This window comes from Lepisma saccharinum, chromosome 13, assembly GCF_977018435.1.
Source record: "Lepisma saccharinum chromosome 13, izLepSacc3.1, whole genome shotgun sequence".
NCBI classification, from domain to species: domain Eukaryota; kingdom Metazoa; phylum Arthropoda; class Insecta; order Zygentoma; family Lepismatidae; genus Lepisma; species Lepisma saccharinum.
Window position 1 is genome coordinate 70,377,589 of NC_139241.1, and position 20,784 is coordinate 70,398,372.

The window sequence follows — 20,784 nt, forward strand, 5'->3', positions numbered from 1 at the left end:
CTGGGGCTCCTTGATTGCAAGGTGACGAAATTTCCACTACACCATTGGGGAAGACCATTTAGGATATCATGTGACGTGACATTAGTACTTTATGGAAATGGGAACGTGCTATCAGGGAAAATTAACCCTTTCACTCAATTCATCCATTGTTGAAGAGTATTTAAGTGGAGAAAAATATTTTGAAAGCATCTTTATGATTTATTAAAAATATATACTTTTTTTTTATTTTAGAATCCTGTTTCGAATTTGTTTTCTAGACATATGAGGAGTTCAGGGCACTTTTCGTAGAAATGGTGTTACATGTATAACTTAGAACTGTAATATTTGAGTACTAGAAGTAAATGTCTTCTAAGTTTCAAATAATTATTCATAGGTAACACTGTGTTTGTGCTCCAACAGGTAAGTATAGTACTAAGTTATCTAAACGTGCCTTTTTCTCAAAACTGTCTTGAATGGAGTTACGACACTTGTGCTCTGAACACCTCATGTATTGGAAGCATGAGGCTCTGGTGTGGTAGAGTGGGATGAAAAAGTATTGCCAATCAAATTGTCCATCACCACATTTATTCTCTTTGGTTTCCTCAACGAGAGCTTCAAGAATTGAAACAAACTGCCTACATCATCTGCACCAGCATATGTAAAAATTCCATCCTTAATGACTTGTAGGATGCAAGAGAGATTTTAATGAAGATACTCGTGGACAATTTGCTGAGCAATACTTGTGCATCAGACTGTACCTGCAGCTCTGGCTACAGAACATTTCATGTGTCCTATTTGTTCACAAACATATTGTTAATATGTTTACAATACATTACTTTGGATGTAATAAGAAGTGCCATTCTCTTTTCATGAACAACTAATTTCTAAATACTTATTTTCAGCCTGACGGAAGATCATTGTTATCAAAGCTCATATCAAAATACCCAGCGGAAGTAGATGCATCACAGCTGCAGAAGATCTTGAAAGCTCATTGGAAAGGTATTTGTTTTATTTCAATTTTGGCTGGCACCATTTGATTTTGTTTTTGTTTTCATTATTATTATTGTAGTTATTATTCTCTTATTGGATTTAATGATTACCTCTGACAAGTAATTCTTTGAACTCCAGAAATTAATGGAGAAACAAAGAAGTGCAAAATAGTTTTTTCTTTAATTTTTTTTTTAATTGTGTCGGTCACCATTCTCTTGCAAATTTTCACTATTGCAAAATTTTATGGCCCCAAACTCCCTAAGCAGCCTGTTGGCAAGGACCAGCCACTCTGCTTTCGATCGCTGTATGGTAAAAACCAACACATCCAAAGGATCATATGGCGAGGCATGAAATGATGTTGGAGAAACGGTCCTCAATCCTTTGAGAGAAGCTGAGCATTGGACATCCTTAGTGCTTCTCGGAAAGCAACCAAAAGCAGAAGGAGACATTGCCAGCAGAAACCAGTAATCAGAGCGCCCACAAATTCTCAATTTCAATCATGCTGTATAAAATAAACAAACGAGTCCCAACGTTTTGTCATTGTTTGCCCATATTAAAAAAAAATGCACAAATAAGGGTAATCAATAAATAGGAAATTCCATATCACTATAGTCGCATATGGAATGTTTGTTTGTAAGGTATTTAGTAGTATATGAATAATGTTACCAAGAAATTTGAAAGTAAATATGACAATTACGGAGACTATGGATTAATTTTCTTTCTGTCACTTTATTATATTTTGGGAAATGTAGATTTTTGTTGTTGTTGTTGTTGTTGTTTATAAAACTGACTGGGCCAATGAGGCTACATAATTTTACCCTTGCCCCCCTTTGGCATGCCACTGTACTATATTTATTGTTGTACTGAACATTGCTTGCCTCCTTCGTCAGTCCACACTTAGCTACTGCATAAAGGTGAAGATGGGCAGAAAGTGAGTGGGTAGAGAGCTGTTGTGGGATAGAGTTTAGTGTTTAATAACACTGAAACAATGCTGATTACTTTTAGCAATTCCCACTGATAACGATACGAGAAAATTGTAACATTATGAAGTAGTTCAGAACATTAATAAATTGTAATATATAAGTTTTCATTGGGACCAGGCCCGTAGCCAGGATTCCATTTTTTGGGGGAGGGGGCTCATCCCTAATCAGCATAGGCGTTGCCAGAGAGGGGGCAGGTCACTGATAAAACTTCATCAGTAGAAATAATAATGACAATAATAAATTATTATCATGGTTATAATTCTCATTTTACAATAGTAACTATTATAAGTTATTAAAATTAACCAATTTTAATCCAAATTTGTTGTTATTATTTTATTACTATTATTATTATTATATAATTGGAGAGACTTTTCTACTTGATCTATCGTATGAGTGAATATCCAACACAAGTGTTGTCCATTATTTTCCTTATATTTTGTGCAGTTAGTGTACTGAAAATCATAGTTATTGTATTTTATTAATTTTTACACAATTGTTCAAAAAAAGGCTTCAACAGTTAGTGGTAAATTTTACAAATAAAGTTTATATTCTGTGACCTCTCACAAAGAAAACTATAAGTTTTGGAAGCTGTGGATCCATTTATTCTTTGGATTAAATGGTAGAATATAGTCTGGTTCCTCTATTATACACTAAACTTTTTTCTAATGTTTAATCCTGCTAAGGAAGTAAAATTAATTACCACTATACACTATTTAAATTAGATATTTGTAGGATTTCAGGGGGCTTCAGCCCCCTTAGACCTCCCCCTGGCTACGTGCCTGATTGGGACTATATCTTAGCGATGAATTAATCATAAAATCAATTTCTTCCGAAAAGATTGTTTTAAAAATAATGAAAATAATGCATTTTGCCTAATTTACAACATATTTAGACTTTTTGAAAGTGTCATGAGACATTTTTTGCAGATTTTGAGATACCCAGATTCTGAAAAAGTATTTGTCAGTATCGGTATTAAATTCCAACCAATATTTTCCAATGCCACTGGTATTGGTATATGTTAACCTTCTTTTTATTCTATACTTAGTGACTGAGAGTATTATTAATATTTATAACATAGGCAGACAAATCCAGTGATATTTATTGCCATGAACCTGGCAACACTGAAAGTAAGGACAAGAAGGGAGAGAAGCAGCCTAGGGAGAGTAGGAGATGCTTTACTGCCTCTAATTCTAGGTTAAAATAGTTTATAGTATCATTAATAATTCATTTAAGATATTAAATAACAATAAATTATTTCTTACAGCTTATCTCTCAGAGAAGCCAAGTCTGGAATTGTGCAAAAGTCTGATAATGCTTAGGGATTACAACATCAGCGGCCGAATCAATCTGCTGGAAATACCTGTTCTAATGCACATGCTTCACTTCTGGAGGGTATGTTGACGTTCTTTTAACTTATCTTTGTACACGTTAATGTATACTGAATGGTATTCAGCACACGACCTGGAAATTTTCAGGTGGAGGGATGTTTGCGCAAGCCTTGTAGATAGGTTTAACTTGGTGGCACTGAACCAACCGAGGGATGAAAATTTTCCCACTTGGGAATAGAATCATTACTTTAAATTATTCAATAACATTCTTGAACTTATTGGGGCCTCCCTGGTGGGGTAGTAGTAATGTAATTGCCTTGTAATCAAAGGGTCTTAGGTTTGATACGCGGTGGAGGCACACAGCACACTGGTTCGGATCCCACTTTAAACTGTAGGTCCAGTCTCCGTTAGCCTTTCTGTGCATAAAGTGGGCTTAAAACAAAGAAATCAAAGAATCAAATCAAAATCGAACTTAGTGTTCATCGCAATTGACTTCCCAATACATTGTAACTTGATAGAGTTGAATCTTTATTGAGGCATGGTTGGCCTCGAATTTGACCAAACATAATTCACCTTGGAAGAACTCCTCTTCTAGAGAAACTTGTTATAGGAATCACTCTGATAAATTGTGTTAAAAAGTTTCATGCAACATTTTTGGGCCTCACTGATGGAGTAGTAATGTTTTAATCAAGGAGTTCCAGGTTCTACACATGGTGGAGGCACATAGTACAGGAATGGTGCATTATTCTTTAGACTTAGGATCGAATCCTAGTCAAGCCTGCCTTTTTTAGTCTATTTGCTATGATAGAACATATATTATTATATATTTAAACTATTAATTTTGTAAACAAAAAATCTCTTACTGAATTATTAACAGCTTGGAAACTACATGCAATAGAACAATGCTGTTGATTACAAGATGTGTAATATAACACTGATAATGACGGTTTGTTTATGCTTAATGAGTGCAAGATGAAAAATATTGCAAATTCCTTTGCATTGGTGCAACGATATTGTAGTTTTAACGTGCTGTTCGGCAAAAAATATGTGCCTAAGTAATTGAAAGCTCTCCTGATATCACACCCTTGGATTTCTTCTTCTGGGGGTATGTCAAAGCTTGTGTTTACCGCACTCCTGTTTCAGATGTTGCTACTTTTCGAAGAAGAATAACGGAGAGTATCCTAACTGTTACTGGTGATATGCTGGGGCGTGTATGGGCAGAAATGAATTTCCGCTTTGATGTTCTGAGAGCAACTAGAGGGGCACTCATTAAGGTGTATGGCATATAAACATGGAGAGTTGTAGCTCATTTTGCAATCAACATCATTGTTCTATTGTAGTTTCTGAGCTACGTTTTTTGTAATGGTACCAGGACTTTATGAACACCCTGTAGTTTGAAATATAATGTACATTTACTTGAATATAGAATTTTTTTCAGCAGGATGTACTTCAGCACGTGTCACTTCAGTGTGAAACCCCCATGTTATATCATTTGAGTCTGAATTCTTAAAGCTCCCATAATTCTCACATATGTGGCTAAAGCACACTCCTGTATAGCTTCCTTATTACGTGATCCATGTTATAATCTCATAAAATGTTACATTAAACAAACATGAAAGTTAAATGGAGAAAGTTTCGTGTTAATGTTTATGTTCTTGTGACCAATTAACAGCTAGTGCCTTTATTAATGTAAGTTATGGCATCTATGATGGATAGTCGGGAAAGAAGTTTACCTTGTCTGCTTATGCAGAGTGTGTTATTTTGGAGAAAGAACATGACATGAGCATAAGGAGGCATCATTACACTATTTTTCCACATAGTCCCCAGTGTCATTCAGGCACTTGTCGTACTGCTTCACAAGTTTAAGGAAATAAGTGTGTGTCATATTTACTGATGAAGTTGCATACAGCAAATTCTGTGGTGATGTCATCGCCTGTTCTCTGGAATCAGTTCATCAACCCATCTGATGTCCTCTCTAGAGGCTGTGGATGGCTGCCCGAATCTCGCATCATCCTTCACCCTTTCCTGGCCATCTCAACCATCTCTTCAACCAGCTGGTTATGAATTTCCAAACTGCAAGTCCCATGTGCCCATTCGTAGCGATCAACAGCTTGCACTTCATCTTTTGTTCACCATTGCAACACATCTTTGTTCTTCATGTTGGCTGGACACACTCTCATCACTTCTTCCTTTCTTCAACGCAGCAGTACACTGGCATCCCCTGCAAGGAAAAGGCCATGCGTCAGACATGGGAATTCCCCATAATAGTGTTGTCCCCTCAAGAAACATTACTTCAATTTGAAGTTATCATGTTCATGCAATAATTAACATATATTTTTGTGACTGAAATGAAATTATGTGTGAAATATATAATTTTTGGTTGTCTTTCATTTTCCAAGAGGGGGGCCACGGTGGCTCAGTCGGTAACGCGTCTGACTACCATGCTAAAGGTCCCGGGTTCGATCCCCGGCCGGTTCAAATCCGGGAACTTTTCTAACGTTGGAAGTGGCCCCGGCATCCACCCAGCGTCGAATAACATGGGTACCCGGGGGAAACCCTGGGGGGTAAAGGCAGTTAGGGGCGTGGTGCTGATCACATCACCCTTACTCACGACCGGATCAAGAAAGTGTGGGGCGTTACCCCCACACCCCCTATACGCCTTCATGGCATGGTGCTAAGCACAGGGGAACACTTTACCTTTACCTTTTTTCCAAGAGGGGGCGGGACCCCCTTCTGGTTGTCCATGGTGTCAGACAAGAAAAGAAAGATGATGCCCATATAAACACAACATATTACCAACCCAAAATCCCCATGCTTTCTGGAATTACACATACGGAAAACTTTCTTCCCGACTATCCCTCGTGTAGATCCCATAACCAGTGACGTATGCTGAGCCCAAGACCTGGACTAGCTCAGTATGGCACCTGGTCCTAGGCTATGGAGGAAGGGAGAAGACTAGACTAATTATTGACTTCTTCGAGGAAACCATGTTTCCATCCCAATGGTAGTCAGGTTGCAAACTTATAAAAATTCAGGTTGCTAACTTCTAAGAATTCAGGTTGCCAACTTCTAAGAATTCAGGTTGCCAACTCCTAAGAATTCAGGTTGCCAACTTCAGAATCGCCATTATCTTGTTTTCCAAATCAGCTTAATTCACACAATTCCTAAGAGATTTTACCTTCTAGGCTTCAGGCTTCACAGATAGCCTAGCTAGCCTTGAATATACGCTCCTGCTCACAACATACATCAATGGAGGCAGTGAACCTTCAACATTAATTGGTGGTAACAACAAAAGAATCAACATGGAATTTTCTCATACAATAATTTCACTATGTTTGCCACACCACATCATAAATGTAAAAGGTTTTTAACTAGGATTTGCTGATATTGACACTGATGTATCAACATTGGCCGATACTAGCAGTATTGATATTGGAAGGTATCAGCTGGAATTTGCCGACCTCCATGGTGGAGTGGTTTGCACAGCATGCTACAATGCCAAGGGTCTCAGGTTCGAATCCCAGTCTGAGCATGGGCGTTCATTGTAAATGTCGCTTCACTAATTTCATGATATCATCGCTCATATTCATCCTCAGCCAAAACTGGCAGAAAAATTAAAGTAAAATAACCTAATTCAATCAATCAGTTAGAATTTAAAATCAATGGTGCTGATCAATACTTTTCTGTGTGGTTCACGGAGTCTGAATATCCTGAAAATTATGCAAAATCCATATTTTCATTATTTTTGCAACAACCAGTGGCGTAGCGGCCACTCCTACAGTCTTGGACAATGCTGGGTTGTAACGACCCTATTGAAGAAGCACTGAAGCAAGCCCTCGGTGTCTGACCACCAAGCGCCTTGTGAGTAGACAACCCAAACAGCATTGCAATTCTGCGGCTTGTATACCAGTCACGGGTATACATCACTGTAAATTGAGTAGTGATGCCTAAGAGAAATACGAGATGAAGATTGTTGGAAGTAATGTCTCGTGTTCTCGACATGGAATAATTCTCGGTCCAAGTTACGTTCCATTATTTAATGTTGTTTGGTAACGAACCTGACGGACTGGGTTTATATTTTCACCCCTTGCAATACACTAAGTTCTATATTTTACAGTTATATTAATGCTTTGAATGAAAATAATACCTAGAACAACATCCAACACACGTTCACACCACTCTTGTCACACACATGCACGTGAAAACGCACACACAAAGCTAAGTTTTAACTTCCAAGTGAATGTCCAAATGACAGTAAACGGAGAAGCATGATGTGCGAAGCATGTGATATTTCACAGAATGAATGCGTCTATTTTTGACACACGTGGTTTCTATTAATAGAGAATGAGACAATTATCAGAAATAAAGATGCATTTACTTTTTCATGTGCTGAGGAAGGAAACAGACTGACTGGAAAAAAGAAAATGTAGTGCTATTGATAGTGTGTTGGTTAGCGTGCAGAGCTTTCATCAGCGAGGCCTGGGTTCGATCCCCACCATGGGCAAATTTTTTTATTATTTTCTTGCAGTGAACAAGTTTATTATTTTGTTTTCTAGGCATTTTAACGAAAGGATACACATCAAATTTAATATTTTAATCTGTCCTTTCATTCTTCTAATACGTTCTCTATCACAAGGGATATAGAAATTCTCTATCTTGGCCAAAGATATTTTCTCAATAGTTCCGTAGCTACGATTCTCCAGCCCCTTCCACCCATTTATTTATTTACTTTCTTCATATCTACTCACGAAATACTATGAATGTAGCGAAAACACACAGATATAGTTAGAACAAGAAACACACCTCGCATCGAAGGTTCCAGGTTTGAGTTCTGGATTGATTGCGAGGGTGGATTATAACTGTGTGTCTATTTTTCATCTTCGTCTAAAAAACATTCCTCACTATTCCAGTGATTAACTTAGGGAGAGACCAAAGCTACTCAAATAGCAAAAGTACAGAAAACGCATGCCACACCTGGCTACGCATGTTATACCTTGGGAATTAGCAATCTGAAAATAAACTTTCGTTTTGGTGGACTACTTGCAAAATCGTTTCGTTTGGAGTGTTGGCTAGCGTGTTGGCTAGCGTGTCGGACTAGCGTGCGGGCAACCTGAGTTCGAGCCCACCAGAAGGTAACTTTTCTTTATCTAATTTCAGCCAACCTTATTTATAAAACTCAGGTTTCTTTAAAACCTTTTGAATTACATGCCACTTCGTATGTTGGCAATCTCAAAAGCAGAAAAGATGAAAAGTAATACGATTTTTTAATTATTCCCAGAAAATGACAATGAAACCATTAATAACGGTTTTTGCAATGTGATATTGATATCGTATATTGAAATACTAAAAATGAAGAATTTCGCTTAGATCAACTTATAAATGATCATATGCTGATGTAAGATGCACGATCAGATGCCTGAATGTTGCATTCAAAACTGCAGAGAACTAACTAACTAACTCACTCTCTAGCCTTCTTAAACCAGAAGGTTCAAGGCTGCAGCAACACAGGCCTTCCACCTGTCCCTATCCTGAGCAAGATCTATATACTCTTTTCCATCCATACGGATTTCCTTTAGGTCCAACTCAACGGAGTCCCTCCATCTTCGTCTTGGCCTTCCTACAGCTTACCATCAGGTGACCCAACAAGAATCCTGTAAACTCCTCTTTCCTCTCCCATTCGCGCCACAAGGCCTGCCCACCTAAGTCTTCTTGATTTAATTATTCTAATAATATCTGGACATGAATACAAATTATGTAACCTTCTCCACACACCTGTCTCCTCATCCCTTTTAGGTCCAATTATTTTCCTAAGGATCTTATTTTCAAATACTCTCAATTTATGTTCCTCTTTCAATGTAAGGGACCAAGTTCCACATCCATATAATACTACAGGCAAAATTACTGTTTTGTATATTTTAACTTTTAGTTTCTTAGATATTAAACGAGAAGACAAAAGTTTATGAAGAGAAAAGTAACGTGCATTTCCTGAATTAAGCCTACTTTTTATTTCCTCTTTAATATCATTTTCACTTGTTAATATTACTCCTAAGTATTTGAATTTGGAAACTAGTTCAAACGAGTTGTTATCAATAATTAGATTTTGATTATTACCTAACACTTGGTTTCCGCCTGTAAGCATATATTTAGTTTTCTCTTTGTTAACTTCCAAACCTATCTCTTTAGCAGTTTTGAAAAATATTTTAGCATTATTCTTAATTCTATTTATATCATCCCCTAATAAGTTTAAATCATCTGCATATGATAACAACTGATTCACACCATTTAATTTAGTCCTTCGTTAGTTTCTTTTACCTTCCTAACAGCATATTCTAAGGCAAAATTAAAGAGCAATGGAGATAATGCATCTCTTTGTTTTAATCCATCATGAATTGTAAATTTGTCAGACACATTATACCCACACGAATTTTAATTTCTGTTTCACTGGTGCATACTTTTATCATATTAACAAGCTTCTTAGGTATTCCAAACTCGACTAATATATATTATTTATAATTTATCTCTTTTGACCGAATCATATGCTTTTTTGAAATCAATGAATAGCTGATGGACATTTTGATTATATTCCCAATTTTTCTCAAGTGTCTATCCGATGTAAAAAATTGATCTGTAGTTGATCTGTCACGTTTAATGTAATTACATAAACTGCACTTACTACACTAAACTGCAGAGAACAATGCATTATTTTTTAACAGTTTACAATGCATGACTTATCAATAGTGAAATTTATTTTCGTACTATAATAGGAATTTAGTTATTAATATAAATAAACAAGAGAGAAGAACTAATGATGAACTAAAATTGTAAACTAAAAAAAAATATCTAAGTTTCTCAGGAAAAAGCACAAAAGTCACAAACTGCGAATATCTGTTGATTTCATCTAAGAAGGAGATGCTACGGTTTGGGACGGGACTTTCTATAGTGGTACGGTACTCTGCAGTTATTTTTTTATTATTATTGAATTAAGGGAATACACCTACTTGTCAGTATCCCCAGTTCTTCATATTTTTCTCAGTTGTCATACATGTCAATTTTCTCTATGTTCTGTTTATTCTCATTGGGACACACAAACATCCATGCCCGAAAAGAGTATTGATAATAACGCACGTTAGCCAGCAATTTCCGAGGAAAAGTTTGATACCCGGTTTATACGCGAGTGGTTGGGATCCCACTTTAAACTGTAGGTCCAGTCCGGTATAAGCTTTCTTACTGTGCATAAAGTGGACTTAAAGGAAGAAAAAATCCGAGGAAAAGCGCTTGAAGGTTTCGATAATTTCCAAGTGCCTTGATGAGGAGATGCTATTGTATGATTTTAAAGTGACCAGGTAGCCCCATAGTAGCGAATAAGTATCACGTCCCGAAGGTTATGGGTTCGATTCCCGTTCTACTACCCAATTTTATTTTAATAACTCGAGCAACAAATGTTTGCATTTTATTTAATAATTTATTGAAATAAAGGTGAAATATATTTTTACTTTATTTTTGGGTGGAAATCTCTATTTTTACCGTTTTCAATTTTATTTATGGAAATATTTTTTAAGATAGTTTTCCACTTTTCTCATCATTTTACAAACATTTACATATTAAATTGTCCACGTGTTTTATTCAAAAAATGTTATACCTGGTAAAAAGTATACATTTCTTTCGAGAAAATGAACCAGGAATAAATATAATTCTATTCGCAAGTAATTATCGTAAAAGTTTGGAAAACAAAATTCAATTCGAAATTCAACAATTCGCACAGCAAATAAAATAAGAATGTATGCAATAAATAAAATGAAATAATTAGTTGCTTGAGTTGAGAAAAAAAGTGGAGGCAATCAAACTGGATCGAACCAAGTACCTTCTGCGTGTCAAACTAACACGCTACCACCACACCACCGGGCTTTCTGACAGACGGACAATATATTCGTCTCGTGAGTAACGCTTGCTAAGTTTCTAAACATTGAAGGGCTTTTTTCTCGGGAGTGACTGGCTAATGTAATTGTTGTTGTGTGTCACGGAGATATGTTTACTGCAACATTTGAGCACACAATCGAAATATACAGAAAAAATGTTTTTTTCTGCACATCATTACTTTTCTCCGAGTTCAAAAAATATCCAGAATCCAAACTCACTGCTAGTTACCCAATTATGCAAAATGTGCCTGGACTACACGCATGCGCTTCATCAGGGATGCGAAGGAACCTCGCAAAGTTACAGAAGGTTCTCTGGGGTGCTGTCGGTTGGCCGTGGAGTCACGTGGTGTCTGCTTATCAGTAGAACATGACCTTGTGCAGCACACTGAAGCGAGCGAAGGTATTGCATGTGATTTGTAAGCTGGAACAGACTTTACACGCGTTACAATCGACAGAGGTTTGTCTTCTGCTTATTCTTTAGGGACAGGCAAACCACACTAGGCATACAGAGTATAATGTAATATGGGAGGCAATTATTTCTCAGTCTCCTCAAACTGACAATTTTATTACCCTTTTTGGAGTAAGTTGGCCATAGAAACTGATCTTATTATTGAAGTCGTATCTCGTGTGACGGCTTGGTTCAGTATGCTGATCAGGTTTTCTGACAAAAGCAGGACAGGTTACCCAACAACAATCTGCTTCCTTCCTCATCCTGTATAAAGCATACGGGCACATAGCACAAATATGTAAGATAAATATTTGTTAATTTGGTAACTTGTTTGCAATTGAATTTCTATCATTAACAGCTGCAAAGAAACAAAAGCTTTCCTTGTTAAAGATTACAATAAATAATTTTTATTTGATTAGGAAACTAAGAATGACTTCAATATTCTTATGCAGTACACAAGAGATTATAAACACTCTCTAAAACATACTACTACTCGTTGCAACACATTATTTCCACAATCAAGACACAAAATTAAGGGCATGCTCAAGTAAAATTACGTATATTTCTGTAATTATCAAGTGCGTTACGGGCTCAACGTCAAGTTCGGATTTGTCGGTTATCCAAATATTATTAATTTTGAAAATACTCTCAGTTGGTGTAATGTGCCTGAAATTGAATGACATATTAAATCGTGAACGTATTTTATTTCTTTAATTAAAACTTTTAGTTTACAAATTAGTTCATCAAATCAACCTGTGTTCTTCTCCCTTGTTTATTTATAGTAATATCTAAAATCCCTTTTCGCTGTTCATAAGTCAGTCATTGTTCTCTGCAGTTTTCAATGCAACATTCAGGCTTTCTGATCGTGCATCTCACGCTTCACATCAGTGGTATTTATAAGTTGGTTTATGAGAAATTCTCCATTTTTAATCTTTCAATATATGATATCAATATCACATTGCCAAAACAGTTATTAATAGTTTCAATGTCATTTGCTGGGAAAGAAAATCGTATTACTTTGGATTCGAACATGCAAATGCAAGTATCAAAGTATTTACTTTAGACCAGCGGCGTGCATTCTGGGTACGCAAGGTACTCACTGCGTACCCACAACACCGTAAGAAAAAATAATAATTTTCCCCACCTTCTCGGAGCATGAAAATTCAACTATCGTCTCTCCGAAACCCCTTCCACTGCCAGAAATTCTATCTTTCGTCCGAGAACGCTGCTGCCTTGCCCGAGTAGCCTGGCCCTCCAGGCAGTCCCGAACGTCTGCCCGAATGATCCCGATTGTGCCTTCGGTGTTGCCCGCACCCATCCCATCCACCGTGGCTTCTGCCGATTTCCACGAGCAAAAGCTGCTGCCTTTGTTGGGTACCCTAGAAATTCGGAGGGCAATCCCCATTGGCTCCGATCAACCCCCACCATATGTTTGGGTCTTCCTGCGCTCATCCCACGGTGCATTTTCCTGTTCAAAGCACATGGTTCTAAGAATCCAGGGTACCCAAGATTTTGGCAGCGTCTGCAGTGTTGGTAGTAGTCAACATATATTTTTTCTCGAATGTTAGTAACATTGGACAGACACGCTTAGATAAATTAATCCCTGTGATTTGGTTGCAATAAAAATGCGTTATAAAAATTGATTGCTGACATACAAATCGGAGCGGAAGGCAAGAAAATGTTTATCGGGAGATGAGGGAAATGAAGTGATCGACTGAGTATTGCGTTTTACCTGAAGCACTTTTCGGGGTCGTCATGTCAATGTGTCAGAGGGAAATTATATGGACAATTTGCATGTTTCACACCATTCTCAGTATCTGTCTTTCTCATTCTAGAGATCAAAATTGTATTCGTGTCACTTTGCATTTCAGCTTATGATAAGGATGGGTGTTGACTGTTGACCCGACGATATAAATGAACGAAAGAAAAAACATAAACACAATGCTTCCTATGGGATTCGAATGTACCCCCGCTCCCTTACGTTGCAAAGTTATGTAAATGGACGTTACATTGTGCCCAACATAAGGGTGCAACATCATATTGGTTGTGGTGGGGTGGGGAGATATCTCAATCTACACACACGCGCGCGCATATATTACATATACACATAATATAATTATGATATACATATTTATAATGTCATTGCATATAAAAAATAATGAATTTCTAAATATTTAAAAATGCATTATTAATAAATACATAGAAAGAAATCAATTTGTTACTTTTATATACATGAGATATTTATAAAGTAGCAAACAAATTCATTTACTAACGGGTTAAAGAATAAATTAATTACAATTAATTCAATAAATTACAAAAATAGTTGGAATCGTTTTATTATGCAATAGCTTTTCTATTTGTCTTGCATTCTTGTTTTACTTCTATTGTACATATTTTGGTATTGGTGTAGATCTGTTAAATATCTCTTGAAGAGGTAGTGTATGTTTTCAATATTATCCTTCATCTTTCATTGTTATAACAAAAACTCTCCCCCCCCCCCCCGGGGAAATTTTGGTGTGGGGATTTTTGTGGCCAATATTATTGGTGGGGGGAAATCCCTCCATTCCCCCTCAGGACTTCGAACCCTGCCCAACGTTTATTTGAGCTTTTGAAGTGTGTTGGGATTAATACCATTCTATTCTGATGCATTTTCTACGAGAGTCCGTAATTTCTACATTCTACAAAATATCTCGTCGACTGACAACCCTGATCCATTCATCTACAAATGTGAGTGGCTATTTCGAGGAAGGAGACACTTGTTACCGCGAGAGATTGACGTTTTTTGTTTCTTCCGTCTTGCGTGTGAAATTTGCAGTGTTTCGTTCTTATTATTGTTTTGTCATTGCGGTGAAGAGGAGAAATAGAAATAATATGGAATCGGGAGTTGTCGATGACGTTCTGGAGAGGGGTTTTTCGTCATATAGTTATGAAAAGAAAGTGGAAATAATCCGAAATGGGAGGCCTGTTCCTGAATTGGAGGACTTGTCTCAGGCTGGAGTTACGAAAGATGGTAAGCAGTATGTTAGGCATTTTCAGGAAAAAACTTACTTATGTGTATATTTCTTCCTCAACCCTTATTTAAGATATTACTTATTTAAACATTTGTCTGTTCTTTCGTTCCCGTTCAATGTGCATCGCGCTGCATGAAGAAACTAATCAAGGTTGACTTGTTGGGCTGCACGTTTTTTGAGAATATATTTGCGAAGCAAGTATATAAAATATCATACAAATGTTTTATCGTGTTACATCTGAATCTCTCCGGTAGCGTTTTAAGGTTATATCTTATATAAAAAAAATCCTGAATTAGATCCCATTTCAATTCAACTAACTTCAATCAGCTTTAGTGTGCATAAAGGAAGCTTAAATTCTGCTTCCTTTAACATAACAAAAAATGCGGCAGAAATCTTTTTTTTCTTTTTGTGTGCATATGAATGCATTTGATACAGCCACTAGTATTGTTTTCAAAGTTTGGTAAATTATCCACTAAGAATTTCACTTACGTATTTCTCTTGCGTACCCTAGTCTAAACGTTACCGCACGCCACTGCTTTAGACAGCACTCACGATTTTGAAACGTGGAAAGGTAACGTTACGGGGAGCGTTAAAGTCGGTGTGTTGACAGAATGTAGCTACTGCCATATTAGCACTGACAACTAGGAAGGGATCTCAATTATAACGTGGCTGCATGCTTTCCGCTAATAAATAAATATGTTTTTTTCAACGTATACACAAATACATCGTCGCTTCGGAACAAGAAATGTTCATTTTTCTGCTTGTAGATTACTAACATACGAAGTGGCATGTAATTCAAAAGGTTTTGAAGAAAACTCAATTTTTATAAATAAGGTTGGCTGAAATTAGACAAAAAAGTTACCTTCTGGTGGGCTCGAACTCAGGTTGCCCGCACGCTAGTCCGACACGCTAGCCAACACGCTAGACAACACTCCAAACGAAACGATTTTGCAAGTAGTCCACCAAAACGAAAGTTTATTTTCAGATTGCTAATTCCCAAGGTATAACATGCGTAGCCAGGTGTGGCATGCGTTTTCTGTACTTTTGCTATTTGAGTAGCTTTGGTCTCTCCCTAAGTTAATCACTGGAATAGTGAGGAATGTTTTTTAGACGAAGATGAAAAATAGACACACAGTTATAATCCACCCTCGCAATAAATCCAGAATTCAAACCTGGAACCTTCGATGCGAGGTGTGTTTCTTGTTCTAACTATATCTGTGTGTTTTCGCTACATTCATAGTATTTCGTGAGTAGATATGAAGAAAGTAAATAAATAAATGGGTGGAAGGGGCTGGAGAATCGTAGCTACGGAACTATTGAGAAAATATCTTTGGCCAAGATAGAGAATTTCTATATCCCTTGTGATAGAGAACGTATTAGAAGAATGAAAGGACAGATTAAAATATTAAATTTGATGTGTATCCTTTCGTTAAAATGCCTAGAAAACAAAATAATAAACTTGTTCACTGCAAGAAAATAATAAAAAAATTTGCCCATGGTGGGGATCGAACCCAGGCCTCGCTGATGAAAGCTCTGCACGCTAACCAACACACTATCAATAGCACTACATTTTCTTTTTTCCAGTCAGTCTGTTTCCTTCCTCAGCACATGAAAAAGTAAATGCATCTTTATTTCTGATAATTGTCTCATTCTCTATTAATAGAAACCACGTGTGTCAAAAATAGACGCATTCATTCTGTGAAATATCACATGCTTCGCACATCATGCTTCTCCGTTTACTGTCATTTGGACATTCACTTGGAAGTTAAAACTTAGCTTTGTGTGTGCGTTTTCACGTGCATGTGTGTGACAAGAGTGGTGTGAACGTGTGTTGGATGTTGTTCTAGGTATTATTTTCGTTCAAAGCATTAATATAACTGTAAAATATAGAACTTAGTGTATTGCAAGGGGTGAAAATATAAACCCAGTCCGTCAGGTTCGTTACCAAACAACATTAAATAATGGAACGTAACTTGGACCGAGAATTATTCCATGTCGAGAACACGAGACATTACTTCCAACAATCTTCATCTCGTATTTCTCTTAGGCATCACTACTCAATTTACAGTGATGTATCCCCGTGACTGGTATACAAGCCGCAGAATTGCAATGCTGTTTGGGTTGTCTACTCACAAGGTGCTTGGTGGTCAGACACCGAGGGCTTGCTTCAGTGCTTCTTCAATAGGGTCGTTACAACCCAGCATTGTCCAAGACTGTACAATGTGTGAGGCCCCGAGGTGGAGAGGCCCCGCAAAGTTCTCTCTCTGTGCTCCTGAAATTTTATATAATATTAGAAATTCAACAGATAGTGTTGCTTATTCAAAAAATGGATTTACGAACCAGAATCTGGTTTCAGTAACATATCATATGATGTCTGCCATAATAAGCAGGGTCGTATTGTCTCAGACAGAGGGGCCAGGCAAGTTGACATGTGGGTCTCCTCCGAAATGCAGAATTAACTTACTTGCTCACAGATGGCCATCGATAGGAAAGTTCTCTCATTACCTTAACTACCTTTATAGCTATGCAGTTTGTTGTAAATGTAGTGTAGTATAGTTATGAATCCAGTAGAAAGATTCAGTTGCTAAATCAGTTGATGACTTATTGCTACACAATACCTATACAAACAAATATGATAATTCGTGGCTTTTTTTTACCAGTAACATTAGTTTTACACGTTATATTTGATATGTAACTTTCCATCAAATATTTCCAAGGGGCCCCCAAGCCTCAATGTGAAATTGAAATAAGATCAGAGATAAATTTCCCTCATTGTCCATACCTGTTAGTTTTACTTCAAAGGGGGCCAAAAACTCAGGAGGTGGAGCCCTGGGGCAATTATCCCTTTGCCCTTACATCCAGTAGCCCCTAATCCGCCATGTAGGGTATACAGCATAGGCGTAGCTAGAACTTCATATTTGGGTGTGCACAAAGAAAAAAATTAGGTCTTGTGCCTTTTTAATAGCATATTTTGCAACACAATCACTTGGCTCTTTAACTGCACTGATGTTTGTAAAGGAATATAAATTCACTAAATGACAGTGTTGAAAATTTCTGAATATATGTAGTAGAAAAAATCAAATTGCATAGAAATTACACACACAAAAAATGTTCATAAATGTTACAAACAAATACCACAAAATACACGTCATCTATAACAAGAGACGTCTGTCAAAAGGTACAATGTTCTTAAACTCATCAATAACTTCATTTTCATCAATAGACTAAGCTTTTTCTTGTTCCACAAATAGCAAGAGCAGGGCTTCCAATCTATCCTGCTTCTGAGTTGCTCTTAATTTAGTTTTAACTTGGGTAAGCTTGGAGAAATCTCTCTCTCACACGTGCAGCTTGTGACAGGTATAGAAGAAAGGCGCTGTAGTACAGAGTAGAATGCAGTAAATATCTTTTCTCCAATGACATCAAAAAATCGAAAATCTATAGACACTAGTTTCATCAGCGATAATGCACACGTTTGTACCAAGTAATGACATTTTCAACTTCTTACAAACTGTCGCTTATTTTCTCTCTTATTGAAATATCTGTCTTTAATTCTCTTTGATAAAGCAGCCCATTAGGGTGTGCCTAGCCGTAGCTACGCCTATGGTATACAGTGTATCCAGTGCTTGAAGTGAAAATTCCTAGCTGCAAATTTGCTTGTTCAAGTTAGCGGATAGAAGGAAGGATCCTTACGTAGATCAATGTAAAGATAATGCAGTAAGTGGAGGATGGTCTTCATTTTTTCTTAGCTGGGGATAGCATCCTCCTGTGTCCCTTACACTCACCCCCCCCCCCCCCCCACACACAGTCTTCCAGCGCTAATGATCTATTACGAAAATGGTTCTTGCTTCATGAAAAAGCCTTTAAGAAATATCAGTGGTCTATAGAAAAGAAATGGCATTGTTAAAATTATGAACCAAAAATACAAAGGATCACAAACAATATATTTGGCTGTGTGAAGCATCTCCCCCCCCAAAAAAAACAAGAATACTGGCTGTGCTGCTGTGTTGAAGTAAGAAGAAATAGTTCCAACTTCTTCTTCTAGTTATTTATCAAGAAACTACTGCACTGATATATTGCCTAAGTCGATGACAAAAATGGGAAGTCAGGGTATTTGCAGTAATAGATCATTGATTTTACAACTGGGAGAAGGGGACCAGCTAACTATTGTGCGTCTGTCCCACTCTGGCATCATCTCCATATAATTTTTCACTAAGCGGGCCCCCCAATATTTTACTTGCAGTGGGGCCCCAAAGAACTGCGCTATGCCACTGGCAACAACATTGTGGATTAAATTAATATGTCATGTGAAATTATGTATATTTCAAAGCAATGCTATAGTTGCAATGGAATGCATGCATATTAAAATTAGTAAATATTCTGAACTACAGTAAGACCTTGATAAGCCGAACTTCACTTAATCTGGACAGGCAAAAGGCCAAGAAAATAAATAAATCAGAATGCAAGGTTTTAAATGTGGCTAGAAGTCAACAAGAAAACTTCCCAAAGAAAAGGCAGTCAACCACTGATGAAATTCTGTTTCCCGCAGACTTTGTACTGTACTTTATAGTGTATTAAGGCCTATGCCCTTTAACCTTTACTCTGCCGAGGGGGTCATCAGAAAGTAACCCCAGTTACGCAGAGTCTTTTGGCGCGAATTTTAAATTCGTACACTTATTTGACAAAAAATGTTATAACTCGTAGACTATTTGACCAATCTACTTCTGGTAACCTTTTTTTCAGCTAAAACATCAGGGCATGCAACCGTGCAGAAATCAAAATGACAAAGACAATAAGAGGGGTTGGGTAAGCCGCGGCCCCCAACTTTCAATAAAAAAAATCATAAAAATGGGGAGTTTGTTTCACATATTCGATAATGCAATGCACCCAAGAACATGAAATGACTTTCATTTGGTTGAGAAAGGACCAATCTTTGAAACTAAGGCTAAAGTTTGCGTCCCCTTCCCAAAATAGCAGGGAAAGAGGTGGCAAACGCCCTATTTTTATGATTTTTTTTATTGAAAGTTGGGGGATGCGACCCACCCAACCCCTCTTATTGGCTTTGGCATTTTTATTTCTGCACGGTTGCATGATCTGATGTTCTAGCTGAAAAACAAAAGTTCCCCGAAGTAGATTGGTCAAACAGTCTACCAGTTATAACATTTTTTGCCAAATAAGTGTATGAATTTAAAATTCGCTCCAACTTCCATACGTAAATTTGGACTCGGGGGGAGGGGGTGCATCCACATGATGTGCCAAAGCTTCGTTTAACCCACTGTAAGTGTTTCCGACTAAACAGAAAAGTATCAAGATAATAAAAAAACAGGAATTTTGTAATCAGCTGCATGGTCGACCAAATACGAGTAGCACCTTATATTCGATGGTCGATATATCGACCAAAATCCAATAAAGATTAAATACAACATAATAAACGTGTTTTGTTGCTACAAACGGAGTTTTAATGCACTTTCTACTGTTCTTTTAGGTTATTTCAGTTAATCTGGCGTTTCGTTAAACCGGTCAACTTATCCCCCCATTAGTCCAGATTAACGAGGTTTTACTGTACTTTAAACCGTTAAAATTTTCAAGTATCAGTAGGAATTGGTAAGAATATCAGTATTGGTTCATAGTGGTAATGGGTCAATGCTATTTTTAACAGTTACTATGTTAACGATTTTTCATTTCTACTTTTCAATTGCAGTCAGCCTTCCAGAAATTCGACAGAAGTCACAATGGCAAAACCAGTAGCTACAACCTGAGGCTGTTGCTTTGGGAAGCGGGGAGTACAGTCAGCAACAAAGTCCTTGAGTGTCTGGTGCTAAGGTTTGCAAAGAACAAGGTTTTGACAGCAGAGTGTTTCATAATGGCCATGGTGAGACTACATTTGGCACACGGTAAGTTAATTATTTTAGAAAACTTTTCTTTTGTGTAGTTTTATGCAAAAGTATTATGTCAATGCATGGAGATAGCGAGCCTCTGCAGAGCAGTGAAGATACTAGAAAAATTAGTCTAGGCAGATGGGGACCAGAAATATTGTGGGATAGGCACTCACTTTTGATATTTCACTAAATATCTTACCAAAATGTGTATGTGGCCTGGAGTTATCTCCATATTGTTGCTGTTTCGCATAGA

At 37.2% G+C, this 20,784-nt stretch overlaps 1 protein-coding gene across 2 annotated transcripts in view; it reads left to right on the forward strand.

Annotated features, from left to right (window-relative positions):
- Positions 1-20,784, forward strand: part of LOC145997404 (calpain-9-like) — a 219,654-nt gene that overhangs the window by 180,245 nt on the left and 18,625 nt on the right. For both annotated transcript variants that reach the window (XM_083134411.1, XM_083134413.1), the window contains exons 12-14: positions 882-978; positions 3,217-3,344; positions 20,354-20,546. In XM_083134411.1, coding sequence (XP_082990537.1) covers positions 882-978; positions 3,217-3,344; positions 20,354-20,546 — 418 coding nt within the window. The remainder of the gene's footprint in view (positions 1-881; positions 979-3,216; positions 3,345-20,353; positions 20,547-20,784) is intronic.